The 15,014-nt window shown below is 33.8% G+C and overlaps 2 protein-coding genes and 3 long non-coding RNA genes across 9 annotated transcripts; 3 read left to right on the forward strand and 2 right to left on the reverse strand.

Moving 5' to 3' along the window:
* Window positions 1–627: 627 nt before the first annotated feature.
* Window positions 628–1,721, forward strand: BNACNNG15710D. The gene is made up of 2 exons (XM_013851644.3): window positions 628–904; window positions 993–1,721. The coding sequence occupies exons 1-2, from the start codon at window positions 742–744 to the stop codon at window positions 1,403–1,405; spliced, it is 576 nt and encodes a 191-aa protein (XP_013707098.1). The 5' UTR covers window positions 628–741; the 3' UTR covers window positions 1,406–1,721.
* A 951-nt stretch (window positions 1,722–2,672) lies between these two features.
* LOC106425221 lies at window positions 2,673–4,436 on the forward strand. 2 transcript variants are annotated; one of them, XR_007329249.1, is made up of 6 exons: window positions 2,673–3,235; window positions 3,382–3,431; window positions 3,529–3,576; window positions 3,728–3,843; window positions 3,927–4,080; window positions 4,168–4,436. It is a non-coding gene; the product is annotated as an uncharacterized LOC106425221 (long non-coding RNA). The 2 variants fall into 2 exon arrangements; XR_001285056.3 differs by having other exon boundaries at window positions 3,529–3,843.
* A 4,652-nt stretch (window positions 4,437–9,088) lies between these two features.
* On the forward strand, window positions 9,089–10,511 carry LOC125593330. Its single transcript, XR_007329253.1, has 2 exons — window positions 9,089–9,887; window positions 10,053–10,511. It is a non-coding gene; the product is annotated as an uncharacterized LOC125593330 (long non-coding RNA).
* On the reverse strand, window positions 9,707–10,853 carry LOC125593331. Its single transcript, XR_007329254.1, has 3 exons — window positions 10,739–10,853; window positions 10,110–10,408; window positions 9,707–9,855 (listed from the first exon to the last, which is right to left on the reverse strand). It is a non-coding gene; the product is annotated as an uncharacterized LOC125593331 (long non-coding RNA).
* Window positions 10,849–13,401, reverse strand: LOC106420910 (aldehyde dehydrogenase family 2 member B4, mitochondrial-like). 4 transcript variants are annotated; one of them, XR_007329251.1, is made up of 11 exons: window positions 13,225–13,401; window positions 13,017–13,099; window positions 12,840–12,939; window positions 12,497–12,547; window positions 12,340–12,408; window positions 12,038–12,170; window positions 11,764–11,915; window positions 11,576–11,684; window positions 11,276–11,504; window positions 11,160–11,186; window positions 10,849–11,055 (listed from the first exon to the last, which is right to left on the reverse strand). XR_007329251.1 is itself a non-coding variant. In XM_048769822.1 (5 exons), the coding sequence occupies exons 2-5, from the start codon at window positions 11,604–11,606 to the stop codon at window positions 11,040–11,042; spliced, it is 306 nt and encodes a 101-aa protein (XP_048625779.1). In that variant the 5' UTR covers window positions 11,607–11,691; window positions 11,764–11,940; the 3' UTR covers window positions 10,963–11,039. The 4 variants fall into 4 exon arrangements, 1 of the variants encoding a protein (XP_048625779.1); XR_007329250.1 differs by having other exon boundaries at window positions 11,576–11,691; XR_007329252.1 differs by lacking the exon at window positions 12,497–12,547 and having other exon boundaries at window positions 11,576–11,691; window positions 12,340–12,446.
* Window positions 13,402–15,014: the final 1,613 nt, after the last annotated feature.

Genomic DNA, 15,014 nt, shown 5'->3' on the forward strand with positions numbered 1-15,014 from the left:
AAATTAAATATTTTTTTAACTGACAAAACGAATGTTTCATTAGAATATGCCAATTAAGAAGTAATCTGAAATCAATTATTATCTGCATACATTTTGAAATTTTCATACAGACTATTGGAATCTTTACACTTGCCATAGTACATGTTTTAGGAATATATCATAATATGCTTTTTTCAAACAATTGAAACGGTATTTCTTTGACTTTACCCATATTTTTTCTTAATGAAATCGAGCTATTGGTATGTCATTTGAAGAGGCCTACGAGGTCAGACTTGGCATATCTTACCTTTGAAACATAATAAGGCTAGTAGCCAAAGAAGATCCTATTAAATGCAAAAAAAAAAAAAAAATCAACCTATATATTTGATAAATCAATTTTCATGTGATTTTAGTACATAATGATGTGATTGGTGAAGAATCAGCAGCCAATATTATGTAAATAAAACATTTAATACTATTATATTTATTCTTTTCAATGGTATTTAATAGAGAATATTCCGTTATGGAATTAACAGAATTGTCCAAAATACCCATAGAAGGTTCAACGAATTTCGCATTCTCCATACGCGTTGGGTCCCACCTGTGACGTCACTCCCTCCCTATAAAACCCAACCCATCTGCAACCTATCTTCTCGGTTTAAGACGCCAAAGAAACAAATAAAAAACACTTTTTCTCTCTTCTCCAACGAATCCTGCCAAAAAAAAAAAATCAAAAACAAACTTGAACAAAAGCCCCTAACAATGGTGGTGGCCGTTGATGCTAACGAGAAGAAAAGTGGAAGCAGTCTTAAGTTTCTGTGCAGTTACGGCGGCAAAATCCTCCCTCGTTCCACCGACGGGAAGCTCCGTTACGTCGGAGGTCACACCAGAGTCCTCTCCGTCGATCGTTCCATCTCTTTCGAAGGTTCGTCTCCATCTTCGTTTCGAATCACTTCAATCTCTGTTTACAATCCAATCCAATCGATTTTGATTTTTTTTTTTTTTTCTCACAGAGCTCACGAAGAAACTATTTGAATTCTGCGGATACTCCGTCGATCTCCGATGTCAGTTACCTAACGGCGATCTCGAGACTCTAATCTCCGTCAAATCGGACGAGGAGCTAGCGAACATCGTCGAATTGTACAATCGCGTCTCAGGATCCAAAATCAAAGCCGTTTTATCGCCTCCTCGTAGTCAAAAATCGCCGTCGTCTTCAAGCGGTGGCGGCGGCGATCGATCTCCGAACTCTCCGTTCTCCGTCACGCTTTCCCCGCCGAACTCGCCGCCGTTAGCGTACGGGAGGTATCTGCAGTCTCGGTATTGTCTACCTCCCACGGATCTCGCTAGAAGATTCCATCAGAGATCCGGAGAATCGTATTGCTACGCGTGTCGTGTTCACAAAGGCTCTAGACTCATCTGGCATTGACGGATACTGGAATATACGATACAAAGAAGGAAATTAAAATAAATTCGGGAAAATGCGAAATTAAGAAATTGAAATTTTTACGATGTGTTTGTTTTGAGAAGAGAGAATTAATTTTTTCCTTTTCCATTAATGGTGGGAGACGTGACCAGCGGTGAAATTATAATTTAGACGGAGAACGTGACGGAAATTTTTGACCGTTACGAACCGTTAAGAGTTGCAGTTACCACGTGTTTGCACGTACGACGTTGGTTTTATATACGTGGTACGTGGCGAACAATGAGAGATTTTAGCGTGTCACTGTGCGAGATTTACACGCGTGTAGGCTAGTGGATTGGTTAGTTCAGCACATATCAGCGTTGTTTAATTTTTTTTTTTTACTTAACGAGGTTTATTTTTGTCTTGGGCTTTTTGGCTTCTTTGATAATGACAGAAGTAATTATGTTATTGTTTCAATTTTTTAGTCACACTTGAGAAAAAAAAGAAAATAGTTGAATATTTTATTTATTATCGTTTTAGCTTTTTATATGCATTGAACATCATTAAATTTTACGTTTATCTCTAATTAATATATTTTTATTTGATTATCTTATATATTAAAACATAATTCACGACTTTGATTGTTTTTTAAAAAATAGATCTAATGGACTTATTCTTAAAAATCATGTTGCATTTGTCGATGTTAACTTTTAAAATTATAAAGATTTTTTTTTAAATAACAAAAATTATATTATCTAACATTGATTAATATTTACTACCTTAAACCAATGAGAACAAATTTTAAACTATATAGTTTATTTTAAAAAATTAAACAAAAACTAAATGTTTAATTATTTACTCGAAAAAATAAATCTATGAAGCGAAAAATTTAATTTCTTAAAAACTTTATAAATTTGTGAAATGTTACAATATATTTGAATATGACAATAAAACAATATTTGACTAATTCTTATATATATAGTTACGATTTTAATAATGAAATAATAATCCGAAAAAAAATAAAATATATATATATAGAAGAAGATACAAATACATGTGAAATTTAAAACAATCTATTCAAAGAAAAAAATATAAAGTAAACTTATTATGTTCTAAAAATTGATAGACATATATATATATATTATAATATATATCAATTTAGAATTGAAAACGAAATCTAGTAATAATTAAAACACATGAGTAAAATTAGAAAAAGTTATCACATAAATATATTATATGATATTTAAAATGAGATAAATTTTAAACTTTAAATTAATATAAGGGAATCTATACTATACTAAAAGTTGCATATCCTGAGTCCTAAAGCTATCCACGTAGGCAAATTTAATCAACCAATGAGAAAGTTTAATTTTGCCATATCACCATTGCTGATATAGATTGAACTTTCGTGTGGGTTTATGAAAATTATCAGTCTGGCCCACCCCACCCAGCCCATGAAGAGGAAAAACAGAGAAACATGTATCGTTGTTTCAAGCTTCGAGTCTCTTGACTCTTCCACTTCGTCTTCTGCGATTTGATTTGTTTTTGCATAACCTTCTCAATCATTAATCAATAATGATCTTAAAACAATCCTTGAATGTTTCTTTTCACCTCCCTTGATCCTTCTCTTATATAAATATATATGTCTTAATCTAAATCAAAACCTATTCTGAAGAAGTTACATCTATGGCCATGCAATCCACCGGAATTCTAAGCTCAGCCGCCGTCGAAGCTACTTCACCATTGAATCATCATCATCCAGGTTCTTACCAGGTTACAGCTATCACCGTTTTCAACCCTCCGAGAATCTCCGGTAAAAAAATCAATTCCCGTGACGGAGAGATTGTGAAGAAGGTGGGTCAATCAGTTTGAATCATACTGATATAAATGATTATGCTAACCTGTTTCCGTTATGGATCTTTTGTTAGAACTACAAGAGTTTTTTCTTAAATCCAGTTATGGATCTTTTGTTAACAGATGATATACATATTTAAACCCAGATTTCAAGTGAAGATGTTGGTTTTCTGAAGAAGATATGCTTTTGTGTGAGGTATAATTCACTTATAAACTTCATCATATATGGATAAGATTTGAGATTTTGTATTTGTGCTTAGATGTGACATTTAATCTCATGTGTGATTTTATAGGCACAACGAGTGTTAGATGGACAGAGATACAAAGATGGGTTCAGGCAGGTAGATGATTATTTTCTTTGTTCTGTTTCTATTGACCATAGGAAATGAAAGGAAGAAGCCTTTTATTGGGTCCTTCTCATGCAAAAGGAATCGTCCATCAGAAAACGTAAGAGCTATATATGAATTGGCTTCTTTATCTGCTTAATTTTAGTGTGGACAGTGGTGTTGATGCGTGAGTCTTAGTGTTCGAATATGCAACCGAATCGAGGTTAAGCAGCCTAACTCTGTCATCCGTAAAGTGTGCTAGAGTACAACTTATCAAGAACGGTAAGAAGGTTATGCTGTGACCAATTTACTAAACGTGGATTAGTTTTGTGAAATGTTGAATCATCTTCTGTTAATGTCTGCAGGAGGAGTTCTTTATTTCTGGATTTGGTCGTAAGGATCATGCTGTGGGAGATATTCCTGTATGTTGCTCTCTCGCGAGTAACAACACCGGAGGGTCTAAAAATACTAGATGATACGGAGGGTGCAAGAAAGAGATTTTCGGTGATCTCAGGCCACGTAAGTCCAAGCTATCCTAATCTAATGACAAAGGTTCTAACCAATTACAAATATATAGCATCCATAAATCTACTCTGTTCGATACAGGAAGCATCTAAGGAGATCAGTCCAATTACGAACTTATCCTAAGACGGCTGCGATGTCCAGATATCAGTGGAGTCAAAATACATTTTAAAAATAATCGATGGACCAAGGAGAGGTATAAACTGCAGAAAGTAACTTCAGGACCACTGTGTCTTCTTTGCATTTGTTTTTGTCTAAGTATTTTGGTAAGATAAAAACAATTTAATACGTTTCCATGTGTTCTACCGCAGACAAAGAAGTTTCAATATTATGGCTGACGGCCTTGAGAACAATAATGTTACTTTTGAGGAGGTAGACTATAATTTAGTTTTGGTATTCATCAGTACTTCGTTGATCTTGAGTTCGAGTTTAGATCATAACAGGCTCAGAGCCTCAGACTGTCTGTGTTAGTGTGTTTGATAATGTTGCAAACTTAGATGAGAAGCTACACTCTTGGGCAACACGTCTTTCATATGTTCATGCCCTGCTACTCTGTCTGAAATCTCCTGCCTAAAGGTAGATATGAAATGAACAAATAAAAACATTAAGATGTTTAAAGTACCCTTATAAATTCCCTTGACAAGCACGGAAGCCAACACTGCTGCTCCTTCTCTGTCCCGCCAAACCTAATTAACATGTCAAAATATATTGTCTACTACTTGATATTCAGAATATACGAAAATATTTACGCACCCGAGCTTAAACCATATTCCCTTAATATATTCCATTCCCGACCTATACAGTTCATAGTTTATTGTTAGATTGCACCAAAAAAAAGCAATATACATACCAATCAATAATTAGTAAACCAATCCATCTCCAAATCAAAAACTCAAATTCACATACCAAAAAAATAAAATCAGCATTAACATACCAATACGTTTCCATGTGTTATACGTTATTTATATATTTAAACGTTTTTTATTTGTAATAGACTTTCTCCGATGATTGATCAAAGAAATAAAATTATACTTTCTCGGATGAATTTCTAGATATTAGAGACAGGCGAGAGTCTTTCAGAAAAATTCTAGAAACCAGAAAAAAAAAAGATTTTTCCATATAGCGTAGCGATCAAACATGAGTTATGAAAATAATCGAAGGAGACACCTGCTTAAACCCCATTTGCTTATATCGAGTGATATCCAACACAATACTAGATGGCTACTCACAGACGTGATTAGAGGCAAAAAAATGCATGCGCATATGAGAAGGTCATATTTGTTTTGTTGCGGTCCCATGCAAAACCACGTAACTCATATTTTAAGAAACATAACTTATAAAATAACAAAACGTTTTTCATATCTATCGTTCATCCTTCGTAAAAAAAAATAAATATGCCACTTCAGCCATGAATTCTATAAAATTAACTCAGTTAAAAGTCATGCGAAGCATAGCAATGACCCAATTCGTTAAGAAAAATATTTTTTACGAGCAATTAAAGATGATTAAAGGTTATTCTTATAATAGAGGTCTTTTCTCTTCTACCCTTATCAATAAGAAAAATCACATATTATTGATACACTAATCGAAGCCGATCAATTTAAAGACTACAACAAGAACGCGACACCAAGACTGAACGTCGATCTCATCATCACTGATCTAAATCGTACTAATAGGCCTCCAAAAACTGAAGAAGAAAACGATACATGCATAGTATGTTTCGGAGATTACAACAACGGAAACAATCTTTGCTCTCTTACTTATGGTCATGATTTCTAATTCACATGCATTATCAGTGGCATGCATAAACTAAATATGCCAATTCTACAATGTTCAAGTATTATCTACGTTGCAAACATCATCAGCTTTTCCTGCTGCAGAGAAACAACATGAACAAATACCCAAAATAGAAAACCCGTTAAAATGATATGTCCGAACCCGGCGCGTAGAGGGACATTTCGCCACAGCCACCCCAACCGCGACATTAGCACTTCCGGCCAGTGCGGCTACTGCAAACACGGTTTTGTCATTGTCGCCTATGTCGTTCGATCAGATGTCTGACGGTCCGGTTTATCCGGTTCAGGCTCCGGTTAAGAGAGCTAGGAGTGCGGTTGTGTCGTTGGATTTAGATCTGAATCTACCAGCTCCTGAAGATGAGAACCGGGTCAACGGATTAAGTGTTGCTCCAAAGCAAGAACATGAACAAGAACATGGACAAACACAACGGAGAGAAGAACAAAAGTCTATTGTTTTGTCTTCTGCTCCTACATTGGTAGATTGCTATTACTGAATCAAAATTCAATACCAAAATTTGTTTATTAATTTGTAAAAAAAAATAAAATACGCAGAGATTAATGAACCATTAATTAATTAAAAAAAAATACTGATTCCTTTGCTTGTACAAGAGTTGCAAGATTCTTTTTTTTTTGTCTAAGTTGCAAGATTCTTTTTTCTTCGTTTGTTTACCTCATTTCAAAAAAATATACATACAGCCACAATACTTTTCTCTGTGTTCGTAGTCCAGATGTGCAGATGCTATGTAATTACATCCAAGTTAATGTAAGACATTTTGGTCACTCAACACGAAAATAATAAAAAAAAATATCAAGGAAAGTTATTAGTATGACTAGACCTTTTTTGAAACTTTTATCAAGAGTAGGCATTATGTAATGGTACAAATATAACTATATGCATATATGTTTTTAGTGCGAAAATAAATTATTTGCATAATACTTTATATAAGTCTTCATTTTTGTATAGTTTTACAAATTAACGCAAATTCTTCTATAACTGGGTTATATGATTTCCAAAATACCACATTTCTAGTTATATTTTTCAATATAAAACGCATAAAAAGTTATTTAAGTGTTAGATGTTTTCAATAATTATAACCAGTAAAAAAGTTGTAATAATAAATGCTAGATAATTCAATACTAGTGTTTTAGGAGCGATTCTATTATTTCAAATTTAATGAAAATAAATTTCCAAAAATGATCCTGAAATTTGTAAAAGTTATCATTTTCTTTTAGTTATATAGTTCATAGAAAAATAGTTAGAATTTTATGTCACATTTTTTTAAATTGATTAACTGTTACGTACAAATTATGAGAACAAACACGTATACTTTGAAGAATGTATTTTTTGGAGGAAAAAGAAGAAGTACAGACAGACCCTTTTAAGAAACAAAAGTAAACACAACTTTTGTTCGAAAAAGAAATAAAAGTTCATGAAAAAGGCGTGACGGGTCCTAATACTTCTGTTACAATACTAGTTCATGCTGACTGTTGACATTAAAATTCTAGGTGGAGAGTGAAAGTTCAAAAATGCAGTACACTATGCCGTTCATGCTTTTATTTTGTTTGTTAAGTCAAACTCGACCTTGTCCAATCCAAATAAATAGTGGGCTTTAAAATTTATATTCTAAAGTCAGAAGAAATTAGGCCCATAATAATAATAATAAGAAATCAAGCTGAGGCTGAAAAAGTTAGCTGAGGCTGAAAAAGTTGTGTTAGCGTTTTGTCCTTTTGGGGACAGTGTTGTCAGTTACTCAGTTAGCTGACAATACATTGATATAAATTTTGTTTATTCGAAGAAGAAACTATGAACTGAAAACTGAAAACCGAAAGAAATTGGATTGGACTTGCACTACTGAATACTAGGCCGGGGACTTTTATCCGAGATCCGGATTCGATCCGAGATTCGATCCGGATTCGATCCGAGATTCGATCCGGATCCGATCCGAAAATCGGATATCCAGAGGGGTCGAATCCGGATCCGGATAGTAAAATGTTGGATCCGTCAAAGTCAGATCCGGATATCTCAATTTTTTAGTCCGGATATCCGGATCCGTAAGTTTTATTAATAATTATTTCAAAAATAGTAATATCTATCTATAAAAATTAATTTTATTTAATATATTTTCATTTTTATAATAGTATATGTAAATTTTGTAATATTATACATAGAAATAATTAAAAACATTATATATTTTTTATTTTTAAATTATTTTTAATATTTTATATATATTAATATTATTTTTTATTTATTTTAAGGATTCAAATCCGGATCCGAATATCTGCCGGATATTACAATTTTTAGAAGGATATCCGACACCCAGATATCCGAGAACCCCGGATCCGGATAAAGATAGTAAAATTATGGATCCGCTGGATAAGGATCTGGATCCGGATACCTTAAAATTACTTGGATATCCGATCCGTCTCGGGCCTACTGAATACTGATAGACATAGAAGCAAGAAGAAAATTAATATTTCCCAATTAATAATTGTAAATGAATAAGAGAAGATGGGGAAGATGATGATTCGTGTGGATCAAGTCTTCGTCCTCTTTAGCTTGCCTTATTGGTAAAGTATCCTTCTGATCCTTCTGCAAGCAAACGTAACCGTCACTCACTCCTTTTTTGTTTCCAGCCATTCGATTCTCTCATTAACTTTTTTTTTTCAGGTCAACTTCTCAATTTCTTGTTGGGCTACACATTTGAATTAATTAACCTAGTCGTTGTTATGATCTCAACAATCACTTGTTTTTAATATTTGAATCGAAAATATCTCTGGAATTTATTATTACACCATTAAATACTGTCCCCTCCCCAAAAGAAGAAGAAAACCACATTATCCTCCCTAGTAAACGACATTAAAACTAAATAAGAGATTAGATCAAATGTAAATCTGGATAAAATTCGTAAGGTTAGATAAAAAAAGTAAAATTAATAAGATTATTATTATTTTTTTAAAAAATTTACTGACATGTACGTGTTGGCATACTGATGAGTGTCAAGAATTAATAACTTTTTCAGAAGAGTATAAAGCCATTATATATTTGCATATCGGTTTTCCAAAAATATTGTTACCTTATTTGGTATATTTAAAATTACACTATTGGAAGATATATAAAATATATTTAACTACAGACATATACAATGCTCTTGGTATAAAAGGGAAATTTTAATTATTTTTTCAGAATTTTTTTTTTTTAAAACCTTTGAATCGAATAAATATCTGTTACCCTTATTTGATAGATATATATTCTTTTTTTGTCAACTATAGATATTATGCTTAAACCATTCTAGCAGAGGCCTCTTTGATATTTAAAAAAAACTAGGGATTGGCCCGCCCTACGGGCGGGTTAGTAACTGATCGAAGTATATAAAATATAATAAATTTTATCGAATATTTCAAAGTGTTTAGTTTACTTTAAATTGTTAGTAATTTTTATTTCTTTAAATTATAATACAAATATTATAAGTATGTCCTTCAAAATTTTTAAATTATACATTTATATATATCATCTATTTTTGATAAACTCTGATATTTTGGTTGAAATGTTGCTTGATATCTTTATCATGCTTTTTCCAGCTGATTAAAACTTGAAATGCTGATAAATAACAACATGATATAATCTAGTATTAGTTATGACATCAATTATGCATATTAGATATTTACAATCATAGATAAAATATTATCCCAAGTAAATGTTATCATCATACGACATACGCACGAAATTATCTGGCTAACAAATTAATAGAAAAAAAAGAACAACATCAGAAAGATCCTTTACAGCATCTTGGATTATACTGCCAAACCTCAGATTCTTTTGTCCTTCTTTGTCATTCCTATCCTATGGATATCTTGATGAAGACCTTGCACAGAAGTATGTCAGTGTCTGATTGGTCCTCAAAACCAAGCTGAATGAAGACACTTATCATTCGAACCTCAAGCTCCAAATTCAGTTTCCCTACATCATATGCACCCACTGAAAAGAATGCGGAAAACAACACAAATCACGTAAGATAAGAGCTTTAGCTCATGAACCCAGAAGTAGATGATATTAACCAAGTTCAAACAAAAAACTAAGCAACTAAAATGCTAAAACCATCAAAACACCTATGGGAAAGATGTTGCAAGTAGAATCCATTGATCAAATTGTATTAAAAAGTTTTTTATCATTAGGCAGAGGGCAAGAAACAGAATCATAACTTCTGATGAGATATATTTAAGGATTCAGACCTGCAATAGCTAGAGATCCAAGCTTTGTGGTAGGCCATTGATGTCGGAGTTTGCAAGCTTGGTATCGAATCTTGGAAGACAGTTAAGAGTCCCAATCAAACCGGGTATTAACACTTAGTCGGTGCGAGTATTCTTGGCGGAGCGCCCTACATCTACAGTGACAGTTAGATCTTCCTCTCCATTGTAACCAGCAGAAACAGATAGATCTATTGGCTCATTGGTGGGCATGTTTGTCCTTCAGCCATCACAGAACTATGTCCAGGCCATTCATGAGCAGGTGTTGTTCTTTTCAATGCCAGCTGACAGAAAATAAGTTGTAGAAAATCTTATTATACAATGATCAAGAACTATATACATATTTTTTGTGAGCTAAAAAAGATAGCTAAACCATTGAGCAGATAATTGTAGGTATAAAGCTTTATATACTTTTCTCCTTTTAATGCTATTCAAGACTCAAAATTATCAAAGCTAAAAAATATTCATTACTGAAACCTGTTACAAATAGATATATAACCCAAGCTGTGTTTCAGATTCAACAATCTAATTGTACCACAAAAAGTTTCAGTATAAGAAAGTGGAAAGATAAGATTACAATTCATAAAGCATCTTCTGGGAATGAAACAACATACCCTTCAGTGTAAGCGATATGTAAAGTAGAATAGCAGATAATGGGTCTTTTGTTCAGACCAGAGCCAAATTGATGGTAAAGTATATGTTTTCCCCTTATTGGCGGGATGCTGCAGATGTAGAAATTGTAGTCCGGCTGGTCGACTTGCAGACGCTCAAGCCATTTATTTACAGCTTGTTGCAAAGAAGAGAGCTTGTGGCACTCTTGAGCTCTGTTTTGGTTCCACACAGATACTTTGAGCTTATAAGATGCCAGTCCAATAGTAGGCATGCAACAGTAGCTTTATGGATGGTTCCACCTCACTACAACCCACAGAACCTGCTTGAACAAATAGACAAAACAGTGTCGGATAACTTGCTACGTTGTGAGAATCAGACATATATATTATAATGATAACATCAGAAGCATATGTTACTACTTACAGGAGGTGTTGTTGGAGAAAGACATGCCTGTCATAAATTTCAAGAAAAATTGTTACTTCAGGCTTTTATTTTAATAGCAAGAATGGTAAGTAGAAGGTGAAAGAGACATTGATTACTTCAAAAAAAAGCTTGCAGACGTAAAAAGCAGTGCAATGAGTTTGTTCAGCTTTTTGAGGACAATGGTGTTACCACAAGCAAGAGTAGGAACAACTTTCCAAGGAAACATCAGAAGTGGAAAGTTCCATGGAATGTTCTGACCAGCAATGCCTATTGGTTCATGCAGTGTCTGGACATGATTGTTTCCATCGGCTGAAATAGTTAGCCCACGAATCTTATCTGCCCATCCTACACATCAAACCAAAACTTACCAACAAAAGCATGAAAATTTTGATAGTATTCTCAAGATTTTGGTATACCAGCATAATAGCGAAAGAATCTGGCGAGCATTGGAATCTCTGCTGTTTTGGCTTGTTCATAAGTCTTCCCATCGTCCCATGTCTTATAGCTGCAAGCTTTTCGCTGTTCCTGAAAACTAAACAAAGATCAGTCCATATCACATTGAATTTCATATTAATTTCAAGACACAAGAATATTATATATATACATAAGCAATTATCTTTTGCCATGGTCCTTCATCGATGGCCTTCCTTGCAGGCTTGTGGCTTTCACCGCCCAGTCTATATCTTCAGCATCGACTTTCAGCTATGTTCGCAATAACTCCCTCTATGCGTGGATCAAGAGTAGGCAGCGTCTTACCTAAATCACCAATTCAAAAACCAAACATTAGTTCTCATGGAACTTGAATCTCAAGTCAAACTTTTTCTTTGTTATTTCTCTGATTCTGAACATAGCCTTTTTAAAATGAAAACTTTACTCACCAGAAGCAGCGTCTACAAAGTTCCCATTGTTGAGGAGCTGTGTGTAAAAAAGTGAACTGGCTTATGATTTCTTCAGCTGCAGGGGAAGTTCTAAATCTCCGTACGATCTTACTTTCATTGTTATAATTTTTTCCTGCAAACCGAAATGTTTTAATGTCTACATTAAAAATGAAAATTTTTCTGCTTCGTTGTTGTACCCTCTCAACACTAAATGACAACTAATCCAAAAATCAGTAACGAACACCTTAACACACAAAAATTCTAATTGACCAAAGAACACACAGATTCCAAAGGAGCTGAACCTGAGCTTGAGCAGCCTCGAAACCGCTGAATCAGCGCCTCTTTCTCAAAATCTTCGGCTGAGCCAGATTCTGAAAGTACGCATTCTTGGTAAAGATCATATCATAACCTAACCAAAGAACATTTCTTGTTTAAAATTGAGGTTTGAGAAAGAGAAACCTTTGATTGGCCTTAGTTCTTTCAATATATCCGTGGAACTCTTCCAAAATTCTGGTAGCAAGTAATAGTCATAAAAATAAAATAAAAATCAAGATCAACGTATGGAAGGGTAAGGAATGGCCCAAAATTCAAGATTGTGTTATACAAAAACGTAATTTCCACAGATTCTTTGAAAATCAACGATTAAAAGCTTATAAACCAAGAATCATATCTGAAGGAAAGTGCAATAATAGGATTCAAACTTGTGGTACATGAATTTGGGGTTCAAAGAATTTTATACAAAAAGAAAGAGGACACATAATCCAGAAACTGAAAATGCTAGACAGATCTGAAGCTTTCGTACCTTATGCAACACATGCCACTGCAGCGAAATTCTTGGTTTGTGTTGGTCAACAATCTCCAGCATATAACTTAAATTGCGAGTTATATTGTCCCTTCGTCAGCTAGCAGAGAAAATGAAGTGATGAAACAGAGACAATATGGTTATAGAGTAGAAGAAACACTAATACAAAACTTTTACATGTTATGAGGTTCATAAATAGTGTCAGAATCATGAATGTAAGAGATGGTTCAAGAAGGAGTTCAGTTAGTCCCATCAAGAACCTGTTTGAACCATCAATTGACAGGCATGGTTATTAAAGGCATACATATATGAATGATATGTACCAAAAAAAATCAGAAACGTAAGTTTTTAAAACCAAATATAGTGCCTATGCCAAAGAGAAAACCTGTTTATCAAACTCTTGTTATAGTCGATGCAGAAACCCTCAAAGAGTTATGGCATTAGAGACCCTGCAACGTGAAAGGAAAACAACACATACCTCTTAATTCAGAAACATAGGAAAAGCCATCCAAAACAAAGTGTGATTAGAACATAAACATGAAAAAGGTAAAAGGTGATAAGTACTTGAAAATACCTCTAAGAGTTATTGACCAAAAAATCAGTGCAGCAATAGAGAGAGGCCAGAGAAGCATCCAGAGAAGAACGGTAGAAATAAAAAGAAAGAAAATGAGAATGGTGGAAGAAAACATATAAATAAACTAAACATGGCCACTGGATCTTCGAGATCTTTCAAAATCACACATGTTCTTGATCCCATCCCTCAGACTCAGTTCCCTGACGCTTATCTGCACATATTTGTCAGAGCGTCTCCACTGGTATCTTATTTTTTTCTTTCAAATTCACTTTCTTTTTGTCATAACACAATGTCGTCAGATATTTAATTTTGGTGAATAAAAAACAGAAGAGGATAGCGTATATATGCACATCCAAGTAAAACAAGGCTAGAGGGAGTAGTTCGTTACCCTTGAGAGTTGCAATAGAATCAGTCTCATCATGCATATGTCCTAACCATATTGAATCGGCATCTGACCATGCCACTCACTCTCCTCCATGTCAATTTTAATTTCATTTTGAAAAGGAACATTGAAGAATGTAGTACCACACTCAGTGGCACCAGCTTTGGCCAACAGACATTTTACCTGGCCCATGAGGATACAAACATTAAACTCCTTTCCATAACACCTTGAAGCCAAAAAGGACACATGGACTGAAACTCATTTTTCTTTCTTATATTTTTGTGATCTTTATTCTCCCTAATCAGCTCATTGTGTAACATATATATATTGACCACCGTGTGAAAACCATAAACTCTTCTATAGATTAAAACGAAACCAAGGGGGGGAAGGACTTGGTAGAATTACGTACATTTAGTTTAAAGGGACTAATTAAAACATAATCAATGAAACATAACGAAACAGCTAACATGCATATAGTACATTGCAAGGGAATAGCTGGATTACGAGAAGCCACATAAGATTCCACGTATATATATTAGGGCCCGGTTTATTGGGCCTATAGATGGGCCTAATGTATAAGAAAGCGAAGGTAGAAACAAAAGCTTTTCGGATAATCATTTATCTCCTATATTTTCTTTACAATAAAACCTAATTTCTTTTCTTCTTCTTTTTTTCAATGAAACCTAATTTCAATATTTTTTCTAAACGTCCACCATAAGTAAAGAAAGGGACCATCTATCTAAGAAGATAACTTAAATGAAAAAATAACAGTTTTAATATCTTTGTTTTTTCTGTTTAAATTTGTCCAAGTCACATACGTTTGAATACTATTATACTCACGTGATAGCAATATATTTTAAAAATCATAGTAGATTTGGACCACCAAACATATGTATCCACTATGCAAAAATACATTTGAATCTAACATTTCATTGTCTAAGAATTACGCATCTTAGTTTTGTGGTAAATGCGGTAGGTGAAATGAAGGGAGGGAAAGCTGGAGTTCAAAAAACAAAGATGGACCACCACCACCATCCAGTAAAATTTGTATGATAATAAAATTGAAGTATCTGTCTTTTACTTTTTGTTTTCTTGTCTTGAGTGTGGCTGAGTGTTTTGGACATTTAGAACTAACTTTTTGGTTTGTGGGTAGACATTATTAGTAGGGTCATGACTTCTAGTTATGTCCATATCTCTCTCTCACGAGATTTTTCTTAAA

The sequence above is a fragment of the Brassica napus genome, chromosome C9 (genome assembly GCF_020379485.1).
Source record: "Brassica napus cultivar Da-Ae chromosome C9, Da-Ae, whole genome shotgun sequence".
Lineage (NCBI taxonomy): Eukaryota > Viridiplantae > Streptophyta > Magnoliopsida > Brassicales > Brassicaceae > Brassica > Brassica napus.

What these genes read in the sequence shown, in the direction of transcription:
- LOC106420910 (XM_048769822.1), bottom strand. Translation starts at nt 11,606, where the DNA reads ATGCTCGCCAGATTCTTTCGCTATTATGCTG. An exon ending in ATTCTTTCGCTATTATGCTG is followed by an intron (nt 11,505 to 11,575) that starts GTATACCAAAAT and finishes TTTGATGTGTAG; the next exon opens with GATGGGCAGATAAGATTCGT. An exon ending in TCTGCAAGCTTTTTTTTGAA is followed by an intron (nt 11,187 to 11,275) that starts GTAATCAATGTC and finishes AATTTATGACAG; the next exon opens with GCATGTCTTTCTCCAACAAC.
- BNACNNG15710D (XM_013851644.3), top strand. Translation starts at nt 742, where the DNA reads ATGGTGGTGGCCGTTGATGCTAACGAGAAGAAAAGTGGAAGCAGTCTT. An exon ending in TCGTTCCATCTCTTTCGAAG is followed by an intron (nt 905 to 992) that starts GTTCGTCTCCAT and finishes TTTTTCTCACAG; the next exon opens with AGCTCACGAAGAAACTATTT.